Source organism: Balaenoptera physalus (assembly GCF_965194825.1).
Source record: "Balaenoptera physalus genome assembly, chromosome: 5".
Taxonomy (NCBI): domain Eukaryota; kingdom Metazoa; phylum Chordata; class Mammalia; order Artiodactyla; family Balaenopteridae; genus Balaenoptera; species Balaenoptera physalus.
The window spans coordinates 8,479,618-8,499,510 of NC_138884.1; the positions used below are offsets into that span (position 1 = coordinate 8,479,618).

Below are 19,893 nucleotides of genomic sequence, written 5' to 3' on the forward strand. Positions count from 1 at the left end.
GAGCTCTAAGGGTGCCCCGCATGTGGGCTGTGTGGGTCCTTCTTTTATGGCAGGCTGACTACTGTGGGCACTCTGGTACATGTGGCTGGCCCACATCCATCGGCTGCCAGGCTCTGCCTCCGGCAGAAGCTGCCTGCCAGTGGTGGGCAGGGCTGCGTCAGGAGGCAGCTGGCTGCAGAGCCCTGGAGGACCCTGCTGTTGGCTCACTTGTGGGCAGAGCCAGGTTCTGGGTTGGGTGGTAGTGGGGCTGGGGTTCCGGATCTAGTGTTGGCCTCCTGGTGGGCGAGGCTGGGACCCAAGGGATCCCAGGGCTGGTGCCCACCCACTGGTGTGCGGGCCGGGTCTTGGGCCCGCTGGTGGACAGTGTCCGTCCCCCAGGTGGCTGTGTGCTCAGGGCAGCTTAAGGCTGCTGACCTGCTGGTGGATGGAGCTGTGTGTTCCCACCTAGCTAGCTGCTTGGTCTGTGATGTCCCAGTACTGTTGCTGACAGGCTTGTGGGTAGGTCCAGGTCCAGGGTCTAATAAGCTGGAGGGAGGATTCCAAAGTGGAATTCATAGAGTCCCTGTGGTAGAATGAGCTCCCCAAGATGACTGCCGCCAGCGTTTGTGCCCGCAGGGTGAGTCGCGGTTGCTTCTGCCTCTCTGGGAGGCTCTCCAAGATGAGCAAGTGGGTCTGACCCAGGCTCCTTTCAAATGACTGCTTCTGCCCTGGGTCCCAGAGCGTGAGAGAGTGGAGTCTATTTCCGCTCTCTAGCTCCCCAGAAAGTGAGCCCCGCTGGCCTTTACAGCCAGACATTCTGGGGGCTCATCTTCTCGGTACAGAACCCCCCAGCTGGGGAGCCCGATGTGGGGCTTGGACCCCTTGATCTTTGGGGAGAACCTCTTCAGTTGTAATTATCCTCCTGGTTGTGGGTCGCCCACCTAGGGGTATGGGTCTTCACTATACCATGTCTCTGTGCCTCTTCCCCGTCTCACTGTGGTTGGTTCCTTCTTTATATCTTTAGCAGAAGATGGTTTTCTGCTAGTCTTCCAGTCTTTCTCATCAGTAGTTGCTCTGTAGATAGCTGTAATTTTGGTGTGCCCGTGGGAGGAGGTGAGCTCAGGGTCTTCCTACTCTGTCATCTTGGCCACACCCCTATCTTCATAATTTTAAATTTCGTTTTTAAAGATGAAGCTCCAATCAAACTCCTTTTCAGTAATCACAGTGAAATTTTGGTCTCTACGATTTATGTGGCCTTTTTCTGTTACTTTCAGATATGACAAAGGATCTCCTGTATATATGGTTTGCCAGGCATTATGCCAGACACAGGATATAAGTGTTGAAATAAAACAGATGTGCTACCTGTTCTCCATTTGCTACAGTCAGATTTCAACCTAATAAATGTAAAATCACAATTGTGGTAATTCACAGTACAGTCGAGCTCTGATAGCATAGCATATGGCAGGAGGAACCTTAATTCTCCTAGGGAGTTAAGAGGAAGAGTTCCCTGAGGAAGTGAACTTTGTTGGGTTTATTTTTAGATTAATTTTTATTGGAGTATAGTTGATTTACAATGTTATATTAGTTTCTGCTGTACAGCAAAGTGAATTTTGAATTGATCTGAGGGATAAACGCAAGTTAGCCACTTGGAGGAGGAAGGAAAGCTGTTGCAGGCAGAAAGAACAGCATGTGTAAAGGCCCTGTAACCTGATATATGTACTTATTTATTTTTTCCATCATTACTTTATAAAATGGGATCATATTATATATACTTTTCTGCATCTTGCTTTTCATTTTCAACAATACCTAATGAAAATATTGACAAGTCATTTGATGTCATTATTTTTAATAACTACTTAATATTCATTCCATGGTGTAGCTGTTCCAATATTTATTAAGCCATCCCCACATTATTGGGCATTTCCTTTAATTCCCATTACACATTGCTGAAATAAACATGTTTTGTACATATAACTGGTTATTTCATTTTTATGGGCTAGATTACCGGGAATGAAATTACTGAGTTGAAGGATATAAGTATATTCATCATTGATTGCACTTAGTTTTCATGTCTCTATCTGGAAGAGTTCTTCTAACTTTATCTTTCATGACCTTAGTGATTTAAAGAGTATGGACCTTTATTCTGTAAGTTATCCTTTAACGTGGGTGTGTCCTATATTTCCTCATGTCTAGGCTCAGGTCATATATTCTTGTAAGGAATACCTCAGAAATGATTGCTCTGTGCTTCTCACTATATGATTATCAAGAGGCACATGAATTTGACTTATTTCACCACCCTATAAAGTTGGTGTTTGTCCCATCCACCATTTGTGTCAGGAAGGGCAAATTGTTACAGTATTGTGAGAGCAGGGGAAGGGATCTGTCATCAGTTTACCATGTTCTCAGAATCCCCTTTATCATATTAAATATCCTAATTTAGGGTCATTAGGAATTTTAATCTTTAAGAATAATGAGAAGGCATTTAAGTTTTTAGTCAGGAGGAGAAATGAAAAATTTTTGTGTAGGCTGTGAGGTAAAGGTTAAGGTTCAGTTTTTTGTTTTCCTTTTTTTTTGTATATGCTTTCTAGTTATTTCAGCTCTACACCTCTTATTTTACTCTAAAGTTTATAATTTGTACATTTATCACAGTCTGACTTCAAGTAATATTACATTACTTTGTGTATAATGTAAGACTCCTACAGCAGTATATTTCCATTTCCTGTTATTCTTTTGGGCTATTTTTGCCATACATTTTTTACACATGTATGTTAGACCATAAACTATTTTTTTAAATTGATTCCTTCATGTAGACCTAAGAGTCTTCCTTTACATTTGTTTTTGTGGTTGAATTTTTATAACAAACTTCTCTTCCCCAACATTTGTGCTAACAAAAGTAAACTTCTGTCCCTTTTTCTCAATGAAAATAAATTCAGTGAGTAGGTTTCAATTAATAAGATTTAGCAATATTTTTAAAAAATATTTATTTATTTATTTTGGCTGCACCAAGACTTATTTGCAGCACTCGGGGTCTTCGTTGCCGTGTGTGGGATCTTAGTTGTGGCATGCGGGATCTTTAGTTGAGGCACGCAGGCTTCTTAGTTGAAGCGTGCAGGCTTCTTAGCTGCAGCATGCGTGTGGGATCTAGTTCCCCAACCAGGGATTGAACCCACGCCCAGTGCACTGAGAGTACAGTGTCTTGGCCACTGGACCACCAGGGAAGTCCCTAGCAATATTTTTATATTTGAAAATAATCTCTCACAGATGTTGGATCTTTACACTAATATGCATCAAATTTAGAATTTTCTGATTTTTAAGTCTTTGAAATTGAAAAGTTCCATTTTGGGGTCTGTGAATTAGGTTCTTTAATTAATTAATTTTGTACTTATATAAAACATTTTTCTTTTTCCTCCCAGTAACTCATTTTCATCCTGTGGATTTCATCTTAACTCCAACACGATGTCTGGTTCTAATGGTACCAAAGAGAATTCCCACAACAAGGCTCGGACATCTCCTTACCCAGGTTCAAAAGTTCAACGCAGCCAGGTTCCTAATGAAAAGGTAGGCTGGCTTGTTGAGTGGCAAGACTATAATCCTGTGGAATACACTGCAGTCTCTGTCTTGGCTGGACCTCGGTGGGCAGATCCTCAGATCAGGTGAGTAAATTAGTTGGTGTTAGCTGGGTGTATAAGACTTCTGGAGAAGGTAATGGTTGTATTTGTAAATTATCAGTTGATAGTTGAAAAATAGTTTTTATCCAGTGCTTGACTTTATTATAACTCAGTTTCCACACTTGCTTGAATTCTTTTTTTTTTTTAATATTTATTTATTTATTTATTTTGGCTGTACCAGGTCTTAGTTGCAGCACATGGGCTCTTAGTTGCGGCGTACGGGCTCATAGTTGTGGCAGGCGGGCTTCTTAGTTGTGGCATGCATGTGGGATCTAGTTCCATGACCAGGGATTGAACCCAGGCCCCCTGCGTTGGGAGCACGGAGTCTTACCCACTGGACCACCAGGGAAGTCCCTCACATTTGCTTGAATTCTTGCCAAAGCTATTCAGTTCATTTTTGTTTATTCTTTTCGGGGTTTTATGATGATCTTTCCAAATAGGTAAATCTATTTTGTTGTGGAGTTTTTTATTTTATGAAATGACAAGTGGTGGTCTCTGTTTTCATTTCTTTTGTTTGGGTTATCAATAACACCTTTTGTGGTTATTTTCCAACATAGCTAGGCTTGTATTTGAATAGTGAAAATATTTTTCAGAAACTTTTTCCAGATTACTAAGAACAGGATGATGATAAAATTAGACCACTGTGAGAAGATAGAAAAGGGATAGAAAAAGGAGAGAGAAAGAGGAAAAAAAAAAGTCAAGCAAAAATGTTTTGACTAAATTCAGAGAAGTGCTGTGTTGATTCACGTTTTATATTTATGCTTCTTTTGATAAATATAATGATAGAGTTGTAAAATGTGCTAACTATGAGCTAGGCACTGTACTAAATGTTTTATAACCATTGTTTTATTTTATTCTTATAACTATTCTGGAAGGCAGACAGGGTTGTTATTTCTACTGTATAGAAAAATAAACACACACAAAAAATGGAAGCACAGAAGGTTTGTCCTTTGCATATGGTTGGTCATGAAGCTAGTAGATGGTATAGCTTGGACTTGAACTCAGTCTGACTTCAGATTTCATGCCCTTAACTACTCTGCTAAACTGCTGCCCTAGTTTTGGAACATTTTATAAGTTTGATTTAATGGGTAAATTTGTTATAAATGATAGTCCTCTCAAGGCCTTATTTAGTCAGTTAAATAAGAAATTTTGGTAGTTGGAATTATCCAGTATTAGTTCATTAGGTTGTTAAACTTTACCAGGTCACTTATTTCTGTGACTTGATTTCAACCCACAGTTTCCTTATTTAATCCAAAGGTGTGTTTGTGATAGTACTTGGATTATTAGTTAATCATGAAGCTAACTTGTGGAGAAATTATTAGCTGTAAATGAGTTCCATTTCCCTCATTTTAGATGATATACATGTTTCCACATATATTATACATACACATTATGTACAATTAAAATTAATGATGTTGCCAAGGGTGCTATACAGTGTAAACAGAGGAAGATAATACATCTTCTTATGTTTCATTCAATTTGTGTTTTAAAAGTTAAATTTGTATCACTATCTAAATCAAGCTTTATTACTAACATTAATGCTTCAATTATAGCTAGTCATGCTTTTTTTTTTTTCCCCAAAAGATGGCTCCCTTTATTCATCTAAAATTTTATTATGAAACATTTCTAACATACAGAAAATTTGAAAGAACTTTATGGGGAACACTCATAAACCCACCACTTTGATTCTTTTATCAACATTTTATTATACTTATTTTATCACATATGTATCCATCTATCCCTCCTCCTTCGATCTTGTTTTTTTGATGTATCAGTACATCTCCTCCTATATACTTCAACAAGTATTTCATTAAATAGTATTCAATATTTATTTAGTTTCCTTTCTTTTATTTTTAAAATTTTTATTGAAGTATAGTTATTTACAATGTTGTGTTAGTTTCAGGTGTACAGCAAAGTGAATCAGTTATACATATACATATATCCACTCTTTTTTAGATTCTTTTCCCATATAGGTCATTACAGAGTATTGAGTAGAGTTCCCTGTGTTATACAGTAGGTCCTTATTAGTTACCTATTTTATATATAGTGGTGTGTATATGTCAATCCCAATCTTCCAATTTATCCCCCCACCTCCTTTCCCCCCTGGTAACCGTAAGTTTGTTTTCTGCATCTGTGACTCTATTTCTGTTTTGTAAATAAGTTCATTTGTACCGTTTTTTTAGATTCCACATATAATGGTGAATTTCTAGAGTCCCAAGAGCATTGTAACTCTGGTTTTATAATTTCATGATTTTTACCATTTAATTATTTTTACATGTGTGTTCAATGGAAGAATGGTTAGAAGTCTTGAGGAAATGTCTGGATCATTCAAGTTGGAAATTATTTCCAAAACAGAGCACAAATATATCTATTCTCTTGCTTATTGGAATTAAAGCAAGAAAAAAAGTGAAACGTATGTCAGAACTGCCCATGAACTGTCCAGTGCTATATAAATATTCACTGTCAGTGCAATTATGTCAGCGATTTCATAATGGGGAGGAAAGTAGTTTATTTATAGCTTTAAAAAAATTTTTTTGAGTATGACATACATGCAGTAAAGTATACATTTCTTAAGTATACAGGTGTAGCTCAGTAAGATTTTATATTTATATAACTCTGTAATCCAGAGCTATATCCAGATCAAATCTGGAACATTTCCAGCATATTATATCTATTTTAATCTACATCATGGTTATTATGCAGTTTGTGGGTGAATTCATGTTTTGTGGGTTTACTTTGATAAAAGTATTAATCAGTGTACATTTGAAGAAATTAAAATTACTTTGAAACAGTAGAAACGACAAAATATCAGAAGGAATCTTATTTTTCGAACTATAGGAACCATTAATTGCCATATTGTGCCCATGGACAATTCCACTTTGCTAATAGTAACATAGACTTTCTTGTAGTATGTGGAGGAGCTCCAGTTTGTCTGCCATTAGTCCTTCCCAGAGGGGTTACAACACATATTCTTGTCTTACAAGGTGTTTTGGTTAAACAAATTTTCTTTTTCCAGAAACTGTTTTGAAGGAGTTGATGAATTTGTAAATGAAAACTAACTAAAGTTGTAACTAAAAATTTAGTTTCAAGGATACTGCTTTTATAAATAACTGACTGGCATTATTAAGCTGTTGGTAGTATTGGGTCATTATTTCTTATTTTGCATTGGTATTCTCATTACAGTGAAAGCAACTTTTCACCCAAGTTTAATGAAAAGGATGGGCATGTTGAGAGAAAGAGCCAGAATGGCCTGTATGAGATTGAAAATGGAAGACCTAGGTAGGTACTGGGGATGGGACATCTTACAATAATGGGTCTTTAAAAGGTAGAAAATACTGTCAACGAAAATTCAATTAACAATCAAGGTAAGAAGAATAAAGGGAATTTTATTCAGACCAACTGAGGATTATAACCCGGAAGACAGACTCTCAGAAAGCTCTGAGAAGTGTTCTACCTATTTGAAGATACAGTCATATACATTTTCAAGACGAAGGATTGTACATTAAAATGACATACCGATATTTTACATAAAGTTCACTGAAGATACATAGTCCAGGTGAGCACATACAAAGCAAGCAGCAAGTCACCATGACATCTTTCAGAGTTGGGAAAGAATGCCATTCTTTTAAGAAGTTACATTGCTAGTGTCAGAAGAAAGGGGAAAAAAAATTGATTTTTATGGTCAAGCAGGCACTCCCATCTTTGAGGAGGTCTGGTTAATGTGCAGTGCAGATGCACACTGCACATTAAGGAAGGAGGGTGGAGGCCCAGACGGACACAGAAAATTTTATGTTTAAATTTTCTTGTCCTGCCTTAAAATATACATTTTATTTTATCAATATAATTAATGTTTATTGAGTGCTTGTATATGCCAGACATTGTATGAAAGAATTTATGTATGTGATCTAATTCAATAACCACAATAACCCTGTGGGTGGATATTTTTAGTTCCATTTACAGATAAGGAGAGCGAATGTAAGTTGTTTGCACACAGTGAGTAAGTGGTAGAGACAGGGTTTGAACGCATCTTCTTGTAACCTTACCCTGAAGTAGAAATAATTACAGTTGACTCTTGAACAAAACAGGGGTTGAACTACACAGACCCACTTATATATGGATTTTTTTTCAATAGTAAATATTACAGAATTACACCATCTGAGTTTCGTTGAATCCCTGGATGTGGAACCATAGATACAGGGGAACCGTGTATACAGAGGGCCAGCTATAAGTTTATATGGGAGCATTGATCAAGGGTCAACTGTAATTGAATAAATTAACAGAGAAGGAAAGGATTAAAAACTGTATTTCAGTAGTTATTTATAAAATGAGATAATACCTTAAAGTAAGAATTTGTCCAAATATATAAGAGTAAAAATAAAAATAACCCAACAATTTAACATCGTGTCTTTTTGTACTTTTTTTATTTTTAATTTTTTTTTTGGCCGCGCTGCACAGCATGTGAGTGGGATGTGGGATGTTAGTTCCCGGACCAGGGATCGGACCTGTGCCCCCTGCAGTGGAAGCACAGCGTCTTAACCACTGGACCGCCTGGGAAGTCTCTCTTTTTGTACTTCTAAAAATGGTGTTTCTACACAACTCCAAAATTTTCCATTTTCCTTAAGAAGACATTATACAAGTTAGGAAGAAATGTAAAAATTAGCATGCCTCAAATAAAACAAAAGAAGGATCACAGATTTGGTAATCATGCTTATTACCTCGTAAAAATGTTGCAAAAACTAAAAATATTTTTAGTTCTTCTAAGACTTGGAGATAGTAGAGCTCCTCTCACCCCAGCCTGGTCTTTCAGTTTTGCTAAATTCTTTCTTTATTCATTACTTATTCACCTTTCTATGTTATTAAACCTTTTCAAGTCAAACTCTCCTTGCATTTGACTTATTCCTCAGATTCTTTTCTGGGTAAAATATATTAAAAGACATATACATATATAAAAGGATAGTCAGCAAAGGCAAGATAGCCTATTGTTTTAGTCAAGACTCTCTGACTAATGGAAACCAACTCTAGCTTGCCTGAGTGAAAAAGTGAACTTTACCACAGGGCTATAGGATCATCTCAAGCCCAGAGCAGAAATGCAGCTAACTTTAGGAAAGGGTGGAGTTGGAAATCCATTAGAACTGTCTCTCTGCTTTATGTCTGCTTTTCTTTATATGTTGCCTTTGGTTTTCTTTTTCTGCAAACAAGTTTCTCTGCTGCTCAGGCTATAGGATAATCTATGTGTCTTTTCTACAGCTTCTAGTTTATAAGTAACAGGCTTGGTCATCTATAAAAACTAACATTCTCTCTATTAATAGTGGCTTAGATCATTTGTATTCAGGGGTGTATGGTTACATGGAATAAAGCATATCTGCTGACCACCCTGCCCCTCCTCCTGAATTTGAAAAGTAGAATTATCGTCACCTGGCCAGGTGTCTTGTCTTTCTGTTTTTATTTGCAAGTCTTGCTGAAATATTTCTGAGTCTAGTATAAAACAATATAAAGATTCACTCAACTTTAATAAAAGTCACAGGAAAGACCAGAATAAAAAGAGATGGCTGAAAAGGAAAATTTGACAGGTTGTTTATTTACTTTCACATACTGGGAGGATCAAAGATAATAACATTAAATAGGTAAGATTGCAGATTAGGGCATTTCATTTTACATAATGAAAGTTGAACATTTAAGGAATATTGGAAGACACTGGAAGAAAATCACTCAGGCATGAGTGTTGCTATGTTTATCGGACAGACTTTTTAACATTGGGTGTGGCATTAGGTTAAATAGTAGTTGGCATTTTTATAAAATTGTTTTAAAAATTTGAATTTGGTATATTTGAAATCTTGAAATATTAAATACTTCTACCTCATTATATGCTACAAAATATCTATTACTGATAATAAAAATCTAGAACCCACTGTGAAAAAATGGATTTCAAAATGTAACCAAAACTATTTGAGTGAGACAGGTTGTAGGAGAGTGGAGTAGGAAAAGAGGATGTTGAGAAAGTGAAGTGTGGGTGTCCTCAGTGATAAAGCATTGCTGTCGCAGAGATAGACGATGATTAGGTGGGGAGCAGTTCGTTCTTCCAGATTTGAGTCCAGTAAGGTTCTAGTTTGAATTTTGGAGTATAGGTGAAAACTGAAACAAATTCTTATATTGTAGAACAGCTATGGAAATGAGATCCTCCTCCTGGATCAAGGCCAAAGCTTAACACAAGCACGAAAGAAAAGTTAAATAACACTATAAGGAAATCTGTACTTTGAGTGTCAAATATGTAATAGTGCTGCTGGATTTGTGTAGAGATATTATTTCCTTCTTATTGCTCTTACTACGTTGTTTTGGGCCATATCAAGTGTTAAAAAAGATGAGCACATTCAATTGATTTTATGATTTTTTTTTTTTCCAGAAATCCTGCAGGACGGACAGGACTGGTTGGCCGGGGGCTTTTGGGGCGATGGGGCCCCAATCATGCTGCAGATCCCATCATAACCAGGTAAGAACTAAACACACATTTCAGTAGCAAAGAGCTAAGTAATTGGATAAAAACAGACTGTAACCATGTTTTTACATGTCCATTATACATACATACATCTGTGTGTGTGCATGTACGTGTGTGTTTTTATATAGAGTCATCCCTTGGTATCCTGGGGCATTGGTTCCAGGACCACCCCCTGTGCCTCAAGCAGATACCAAAATCTGTGGATGCTTAAGTCCCTTACATAAAATGGGGTAGTACAGTCGGCCCTTCTTATCCATGGATTCCACATCTATGGATACAGAGAGCTGACTGCATATACGTGTATATATATGTGTGTGTGTGCACACACACACGTATATATACATTCATATGCACACACATGAAATCTCTATTTTAAAGGGACTTTATGTAAAATTATAGTGATGTGATTCAAGTGTAAAGCTGTAGTTTTATGTTGTGTGAGTAGGTTAGGCATTATTTAAACAAAGTTAGTTCACCACACATTTATTGAGCATCTATTTGTTCTCAGAATTAAGTGCTTTGGTGCACATGAAAAGGTATAACAGTCCTAAGTTTCTGCTTCCTGTCATTGAGGAGCTATGTTCTCATTTGCAAGATAGAAAATACTAAATAAGGAAACATGTCAAAGTAATATGGATGACATAGGATGCTTCAGAAAAGTAGAGAATCAGACGTGTGGGACATAATGACGGTAGACCAGAGCACCCAAGAAAGGTGTTATGAAGAGGTAGACTGGAGCTGAACTAGAGGCTTAGATAGGGGCACGGGGGGACGCCTGGGAACAAGGCTTGTAGTAAAATCTGTTTGCATATTGAGGGACAGTGAAAAGACCAGTTTGGTTGAAACAGAAGATTCTTGTAAGACAATAGTGGATGATAAATTAGACTTAAAATTAATTTTTACACCATTCTATTGTGGAGAATATAAAATGCCAAAGCTAAGGAGTATGAAATGGAGCCATTGAAGGTTCCAGGACAGGGGGAAGGCATTCTCTTCCTGAGGCAGATCTATCTGGTAAGCCAAATCATAGTCAGAGGGTTTCTTGGTCAGCATGAATCACAGTAAAGGAGGTAGGGGAATGTAGTGTTTAGATGGACTTAGCCATCTCCACTGGAGTCGTCTTCCCAACACATGTGGAATATTCCATCATCTCTGTCATTCTTTTATTTATTTTTTATTTTTAGGATTTCTTCACTGACAACCTCTCTCCTCACATGTGATTGTCATTTTCCTTCTTTAAATAATGCAGATACCCTCAATATTCTTGCTTTTTTAGTTTTGATATTTTGAGGGCTTTCCTTTCTTACAGGAGACTTTGTTCTCTCTGATCTGGGATATAATAATGATTTCATAGTTTAACTCTAAGGAAGCTTATTTTCAAGTTTCTGGGGGAGGCACCAATTCTCTCCCCATCTTATTCTCGTACTTGCCCGTCCAATTTCCTCTGACAAAAGGTATCTTTACCCCACACCCAACCGCAATTTTATTTTCCATCTATTCATTCATCCATCTACCCACCTACCTGCCTGCCTATCTACCTATGTACTGACCCACTTCTGTCCATCTAGAATTCCTTCAGAAACTTTATGGTTTAAGTGAGATGAGAAGAGTTAATATATTCTTATTAATGAATGTAGTTAAAATAATATAAGTAAATATTCATGGTAGTATCAGTTTCTTTTGATTTTGGTGAGGCTGTCTAAAAACAGGAAGGTGTGAAATATTTGAAGCAGGAACGCTAGCAAAGAGACAAGAGGCAGAAGAGGGAAGCCAGAGTCTTGAAAGTTAAGTTAGTCTCTAATTAGCTTATCTTTATCTGTGGTGAACCAAATAGCAACTGAGAGTAAACATGGTGATTGTGTGTCAAGTCGTTTTGAAATGGTAGCCTTTTTGAACTTTATTGTTATACAGATGAGAAAACTGAAGGCTTAGAGATGGTCCAAGGCTATAAAAGAGCCCACAAGTGGCAGAAACTAGCTTTCAACAGTAATCTTAAGTTGATTTCTTTGCTATCTCAGTAATACATATATTATTAACTGATGAGTCCCTCCAAATAGATGAGTGGCAGTAGAAATGGAAGGAAGAGAAGAATGAAGGATGTTGAAGAAAGAATCAACAAGATTAAATGAATTGTTAAAAATATTGCTTACTCCAGGTACTCTGCTAGGTGCTATTATTAGTTTTTACATTTGTTTCTCACAGGAACTCCTCAAGGTAGGTATTAACATATCTATTTTATAGTTCTGAAAGTGGAGACTTACTGAGGTTAAGTGACTTGCCTAAATCTTGTAGATCTGAAATTTGAAACAGGGGTATTTGGCTCCAAATATTGTGCTTTCTCTTTTACACCAGTATTTCACTAATGAGTAATCATAAGAATCACACAGGCACTTTTAAAGCAAAGATTCTATCCCCTTTTCTTCCAGGTACTTCATGACGCAAAATAGCATTGAATCGTGCAGAATTTCACAAACTTTCTTGTTCAGAATCCCCAGGGAAAGTGTTAAATTTTTAGATTCCCAGATACCTCTCCTAGAGACTTCCCACATATAATGGGGAGTTATCAGAAGTTCCTGTATATCTTTTAAAGTTGAAATGAGAGGGGAAGTGTTCATATATTATTGTGAATAAACTCGGGTCAAAAGTTAATGGCGGTATGATTTTCTTTCCTGTTTTGGTTAGAAACAGGAAGGTGTGGACCATCAGAAGTAGGGAGGGAATATCAGTCGTACATAGGAATATCATTAGCATTTAATAAATGTTCATGAGGCTCACTAGTTAAAATGATATGTTATTTCTGTTGTATCAAGAAATTTTGTTTTGAATTTAGTGACAATGTATTTGGTACTAACAAAAACATAACAAGAAACTACTCTGTTTAAAATCCTTAAATGAGTCCATTGAGGATAAAATCTGAGAACGTAAATGTGATATGCAAGCTTTTCATCATCTGTGTGGTCCTGCCTTTTCGCCCAGCAGCATCTCTCTCTATTCAGCTTCTCTTCCCGGTGCTCTAGCCATGACTGGCTGGTTGGCTGAGCAGCAGAGACTCTGTGTTAGTCTTTGTTTTCCCAGCTCCTTGCACGTGAGGTGTAGTAGGTGCTAGTAAACGTTTGTGAGTGGACAGAACCATCATTTGCCACCTTATCCCTCCTCCTACCTAATTAGTGTTAAATTCTGTTTGTTTAATTTAAGTAAAATAGTATAGTGATTAAGAGTGCAGATTCTGGAACCAGATTGCCTGGGTTCAAATCTTGGTTTACACAACTTTTTTCCTCTGCAACCTCAGGCAAGTTATCTACTTCTTTGCGCCTCATTTTCCACATCTGTAAAATAAAAACAATAATACAGCTACTCTATAGGCTGGTTTTGAGGCTTAAATGGATAAATACGTTAAAGCACAACAGTATCAGGTCCATAATAAGTGCTATATAAATGACTTTTAAAAAGTAAAGGCTAAAAAAGAAAAAAAGTAAAGGTAAAATGTGTCTTTTCTCCATTCTCACTGTCTCTGCCTTCAGTCCTGTCCTCATCGTCTTGTACCTGGACCATGGTTACAGTCTTCTAGCTGGTTTTCTTGCCTCCAGCCTTGCTTTCCTCCAAACCAACTTCCAAACTTTTGTCAAAGTGAGTGAGCTTTCTAAAATACAAATTGCTAATGGCTTTTTCCCTGCTTAAAAAATATTCTCTGGCTCTCTAAGCAGATGAATTTGATGAATTCTTTGCATACTTCTCCAGCCTCACCATCTATCTTTCCCTCACTGATACTTATGTTGCCACATATACTTTCAGTTTCTTGAATACATTATTTTACTTTATAATTTTGTTTCCTCTCTCTGGCATCCTTAAAAACAGATGTTGTCTTCTTATACCAATTATTTTTTCATTTCTATTTACTGTACTCATCAAGCTGTCACTCTTGTAGTTTATTCACATACATATCTAGCTCCACTGCTAGGCTATGAACTCTTTTGGGGGGGAATTATGGGTTAGATATGGTATTCAGCCACAATATAAAGAAATCTGGGCACTCATATCTAAAATACTATATTTAAAAAAATTTTTTTAACATCTTTATTGGAGTATAATTGCTTTACAATGTTGTGTTAGTTTCTGCTGTATAACAAAGTGAATCAGCTATATACGTATACATATATTCCCATATCCCCTCCCTCCTGCATCTCCCTCCCACCCTCCCTCTCCCCCCTCTCTAGGTGGTCACAAAGCACCGAGCTGATCTCGCTGTGCTATGCAGCTGCTTCCCACCAGCTATCTATTTTACATTTGGTAGTGTATATATGTCAATGTCACTCTCTCACTTCGTCCCAGCTTACCCTTCCACCCCACCCGTGTCCTCAAGTCCATTCTCTACGTCTTTATATCTGTCCTGCCCCTAGGTTCGTCAGAACCATTTTTTTTTTTTTTTAGATTCCATATATATGTGTTAGCATACAGTATTTGTTTTTCTCTTTCTGACTTACTTCACTCTGTATGACAGACTCTAGGTCCATCTACCTCATTACAAATAACTCAATTTCGTTTCTTTTTATGGCTGAGTAATATTCCATTGTATATATGTGCCACATCTTCTTTATCCATTCATCTGTCGATGGACACTTAGGTTGCTTCCATGTCCTGGCTATTGTAAATAGAGCTGCAATGAACATTTTGGTACATAACTCTTTTTGAATTATGGTTTTCTCAGGGTATATGCCCAGTAGTCGGATTGCTGGGTGATATGGTAGTTCTATTTTTAGTTTTTAAGGAACCTCCATACTGTTCTCCATAGTGGCTATATCAATTTATGTTCCCACCAACAGTGCAACAGGGTTCCCTTTTCTCCACACCCTCTCCAGCATTTATTGTTTGTAGATTTTTTGATGATGGCCATTCTGACCAGTGTGAGGTGATACTTCATTGTACTTTTGATTTGCATTTCTCTAGTGATTAGTGATGTTGAGCATCCTTTCATGTGTTTGTTGGCAATCTGTATATCTTCTTTGGAGAAATGTCTATTTAGGTCTTCTAAACTAGTATATTTTATTGAGTCTCATGCGGATTGATGATTAGATCATAGGCTTTCTTTTTTGGTTTAGTACTGGAAGTTCAAAATCTTTATCTTTGCCTAAGGGACTATTAAAACTATTCTTAAAATTCGGCAGGAGGAGGTAGATGTGGTGGGTGTAGGGAAAGAGAAGGGGAGATTTATCAACATCTTTGTGAAGGAGGCTGTGGTTAGAAAAAGCACATTCTGAAATTAACGTTGCCTCGATGCTTTAAAAAAATGCAATTCAATTTGAAATATAAAATTAAATTAAAGGATAGTGTGAGACTTCTTTTATCAAAAGCAGGGATAAAGATTGAGGAGCACTTTTCTTGAGACCAGCTGAACCTGTATCATATAATCTGCTTTTCTGAAAACGTAGGGCGAACTGTTAAAAGCAAATATTACAGATCTTTTTCACTACTTAAAATTCTTAAAAAGGATCCTTGGATTAAAAAAAAAAAAACTTTTATGACCTTTCTTTTAAATTCTGTTCTGCTTTTAATTTTCTTTGATAAATTTTACTTTAAGTAGTAAAAACTTTATATCTTGAATTTTTATTATGGAGACTATAATATCCTTTATGGAAAGTAGACATTTGTCTTGGTTTGTAACAGTGCTAAATAAAGAATATTTTTAATACAAAACAGTATTTCTTTACAAAACTAGCTGATTTGAGGTTAATTTATATATACTCTGTTATAAAGAAAAATTATCTTTATAGCTTTGTCTTAAGCTTGAAATAGAACCTTGGTCTTTGTTCTAAATCAGTTATGACCTTACATTACTGTTATAGGTGGAAAAGGGACAGAAGTGGAAATAGAATTACCCATCCCATTTCTGGGAAGAACATCTTACAGTTTGTTGCAATAAAAAGGAAAGACTGTGGAGAATGGGCAATCCCAGGGGTAAGCATTAAAATTAAGTCAAATCAGTGTTGTAAGTTCTTTTTAGTTGCTTTATTTACTACAAGGTTATTGTGTATGGATCTTTTCTACCTCATTTATTCTCCATTCCTCCCCAGTAATTCTTTTGCAATGAAGTATCACTGTCAATGACAAATGTAGGATAATACAACAAAGCTGTTAGAATCTGAGTCTAATTCTAAAACCCTTGGGAAAGAACATGGACTTTGGAGTTAGACCTGGGCTTGTGTTTTGACCTTTCCACTTTGAGCTGAGTGATATGGAGTTCAGACCTTTGTTTTAAAAATAATCATATATATTTCACAGGATTATTAGAGATAGCATATAAGCACCTGGTATTGTAGATACTCACTAATGTTGGGTTTCATCTCAGAACTCAACACCTACTCCAAGCCCAAGGTAAGATTTTTAGTATTTTTAAAAAGATAACACTATTACTGTTCCTTGTAGTTTTTTGAGTTTTCATAATATCATCAGGAAGAGTATACTTCTATTGGGTTCATGTCAGTAGTATATTGCAAGGGGCTTTTAAGAATGTGTATGTGTTCAGTAGTGGGTTTTATATTTTATGCCATATTGTGAAATGGAGATAGTTTGATGAGAGGATGGCTCTTTATATACACATTCTCCTATCTGCAGGAATGGCTTTTTTTCTTTGTAGGGTAAAATGGAATGAAAATGAAGGTTGTAGCTGACTGTGACAAAAGCTTAGGCGAATCATAAGAGCCAAATAGTCAAACTTCACTCAGTGCCGAATGCAGAATACAATGATATCTTCACAGGATCTTATATTTTTATTGTCATTTGAAATTCTGATCAGTCAGGGAACTGTTGTCGTTAATATAACTTTGAGAGTCGTTGATCTACTCAGTATATTTTGAGCATCTGCCTTTTGTCAGCTAATATTTTAGCCATTGAGGATACAGCAGAGCAACATAAACAAACATCCTCGTCTTCTTGGTGCTCACGCTCCAGTGAGGGAGACAGATAATATAACATCAGCAAGTTACTGTCATGTTAGAAGGTGATAAATATCAATATTAAGAAAAAAACTAAAGCAAGGAAGGGGATTAGGAAGTGTTCGAGAGTTTGCAATTTTCGATAGGGTGGTCAGAGAAGGTCTCCTGAGAAGGTGACATTTGAGTAAAGATCTGAAGGAGGTGAACCAGTGAACCATGTGTATACCTGGGGAAAGCATCTTGGGCAGAAGTCATAGCAGGTACAAAGGCCTTAAGGTTGGGATATGTCTGACACATCCTAGGAACATTGAGGAGGTCAGTTTGGCTGGAATGGAATGACCAATGGAGAAAGTATCAATTTGCTGTATTCTTTCTTGCCTCCATCCCTTCCTTCCATAGCTTGACTTTGGAAGATACCAGGAAAGGAGCCTGACTGGCTCAGTTGACCGTAGGCTAACCTTGGACTAATTACTATGGTTGAGTATATGGGATACGCTGCTAAGCTGCTTCTACTAGAAACAGATGATTTAGAGAAGAACATATCACAGAAGATTATGGGCAGATACAGCAATATATGTCCACTGCATCACTCAGTAAATATCTATTGATTGAATTAAAGCTTATTACTTTTTTTAAACAAAAATGTGACTCTTAGGGAATGGTGGATCCAGGAGAGAAGATTAGTGCCACACTGAAAAGAGAATTTGGTGAGGAAGCTCTCAACTCCTTACAGAAATCTGGTGCTGAAAAGAGAGAATTAGAGGAAAAGTTGCACAAGCTCTTCAGCCAGGAACATCTAGTGGTAAGAAATGAAGATTTCCAGGAAGGATTCAGTCCTGGGGATTAATGAAAATTGCTTAAAGTTCACCTGGAAATCTGGTAGATCATTTTCTCAATAAAGTGAAATACTTGTATATTTGAAATACACGTTCATAAAAACAAATTAAATTGTAGTAGCTCTTCACTGTAAATAGATTTCTACTTAAATTTTTATAGTCCAACTTTAGGCCAGTTACATCATTTATTATAATACATTTTTTCCTCTTAATTTTTCTTTAGGTTTGAGCTAATGTGACACTGAGTTCACCCATCTAATGGAAAATCTTTTCTTTTTTAAAAAATTTGCATGAATTCAGCTTTTTTGAAAGGACATTTACATTTTAAATTATGTTATTCAGAGTTTTTCTTGTTCATAACCATTTAAGTCTCATGGCTGTTTTGTCTACATACCCTTTGTGATTTAAAAAAATCACTTTATAAGGTATATGTGCACTAATAATAAGGAAAAGGGTAGATTTTCTTTTCTTTTTTATTGGTTTTCTTTGAATTGCTTTGTTTTCTTTCTAGAATTAGGATTTCTTAATTATTTATCTGTCAATATGCTGTCTGGGTTTTGGGTCACATTTGTGTTAGATGACTAGATCCAAATCTTTTCAGGTATTAATAACTTAAATATTAGTCTTTACTAACCTTATTTATAGATTTTTAACTAGAAGAATCTATCTTTGTATGTCTAAAACTATAATCACAGAAGTTATTAAAACAGAAAAATACTTATAGAGTCTTTAAAAAAATCATATGGCCCAAATATGACTATTCTCAAATTCTGAAATTAGAGTCTGAGGTGTTGAGGGTTTTATGAATTTTAAAGCTGCCTCAAAATGTTCTTGAGAATATTGTTCCCTGGGAAATTTATTTATTTATTTAAAAAAATATTTTATTCTTTTGATGCTATTGTAAATGGAATTGTTTTCTTAATTTCTTTTTTAAAAAAATATTTATTTATTTAATTTATTTATTTGGTTGCGCTGGGTCTTAGTTGCGGCTCACGGGCTCCTTAGTTGTGGCATGCGAACTCTTAGTTGCAGCATGCATGTGGGATCTAGTTCCCTGACCGGGGTTTGAACCCGGGCCCCCTGCATTGGAAGCGTGGAGTCTTAACCACTGCGCCACCAGGGAAGTCCCTGTTTTCTTAATTTCTTAATTTCATTTTCACATCGACTTTTTTTTGGCCGAGCTGCGTGGCTTGTGGGATCTTAGTTCCCCAACCAGGGATTGAACCTGAGCTCTGGCAGTGAAAGCACTGAGTCCTAACCACTGGACCATCAGGGAATTCCCTCCCTGGGAAATGTAAAACAAGCGTATGGAATGCTACATTAAAGGTCCTGTAATATTTACATTTCTTTTTTTTGTGATTAAAAAGCACATAACATATAATTTGCCATCTTAACCATTTTTAAGTGTACAGTTCACTAATGTTAATTAAATGTGCATTGTTTGCAACAGGATATTTCTGATTCTAATGAAGGTAGCATGCTCTTCTCTACCCATTCCTATTCACCCTACACTTTTTTTCGGTCTGTCTCCTTTTAAAAATAGATATATAAAGGTTATGTTGATGATCCTCGAAACACTGATAATGCATGGATGGAGACAGAAGCTGTGAATTACCATGATGAAACAGGTAATTTTACTTATGTTTATTAAGCTAACTGAATTAGAGTATCCAATTTAAGTGAAGCAGACTACTGGGGCACAATTAAATCTGGACTGTTTTAGCATTTTAAGTCAATCAACTACTGGTTATAGGATTATATTTGTATGAAAGCAGATTGTTTATATTAAAAGAATATGTAGAAGAAAGCTTTAAAAGTGTTACCAGTAACTAATATCCTTTAATCCATTGGTAGCACATAAAATTAAGGTTAAATTTATAGACTAAAATTATGTGCCTTAAAGTTGTCAAGTTGTTTGTATGACTCCATTTGTGTAAAATAAAAACAAAAGCAACTGGAGATTTGGGTAGGAAGTATGGCTGTGGTAA

The 19,893-nt window shown here is 36.4% G+C and overlaps 2 protein-coding genes across 4 annotated transcripts in view; one reads left to right on the forward strand and one right to left on the reverse strand.

Annotated features, from left to right (window-relative positions):
- Positions 1-19,893, reverse strand: part of LOC309660803 (uncharacterized protein) — a 576,745-nt gene that overhangs the window by 452,337 nt on the left and 104,515 nt on the right. The gene's annotated exons all lie outside the window — the stretch shown is intronic.
- NUDT9 (nudix hydrolase 9) overlaps positions 1-19,893 on the forward strand; it is a 30,901-nt gene that overhangs the window by 6,632 nt on the left and 4,376 nt on the right. For all 3 annotated transcript variants that reach the window (XM_082461832.1, XM_082461833.1, XM_082461834.1), the window contains exons 2-7: positions 3,393-3,632; positions 6,831-6,926; positions 10,048-10,134; positions 15,981-16,092; positions 17,725-17,871; positions 19,449-19,533. In XM_082461832.1, coding sequence (XP_082317958.1) covers positions 3,393-3,632; positions 6,831-6,926; positions 10,048-10,134; positions 15,981-16,092; positions 17,725-17,871; positions 19,449-19,533 — 767 coding nt within the window. The remainder of the gene's footprint in view (positions 1-3,392; positions 3,633-6,830; positions 6,927-10,047; positions 10,135-15,980; positions 16,093-17,724; positions 17,872-19,448; positions 19,534-19,893) is intronic.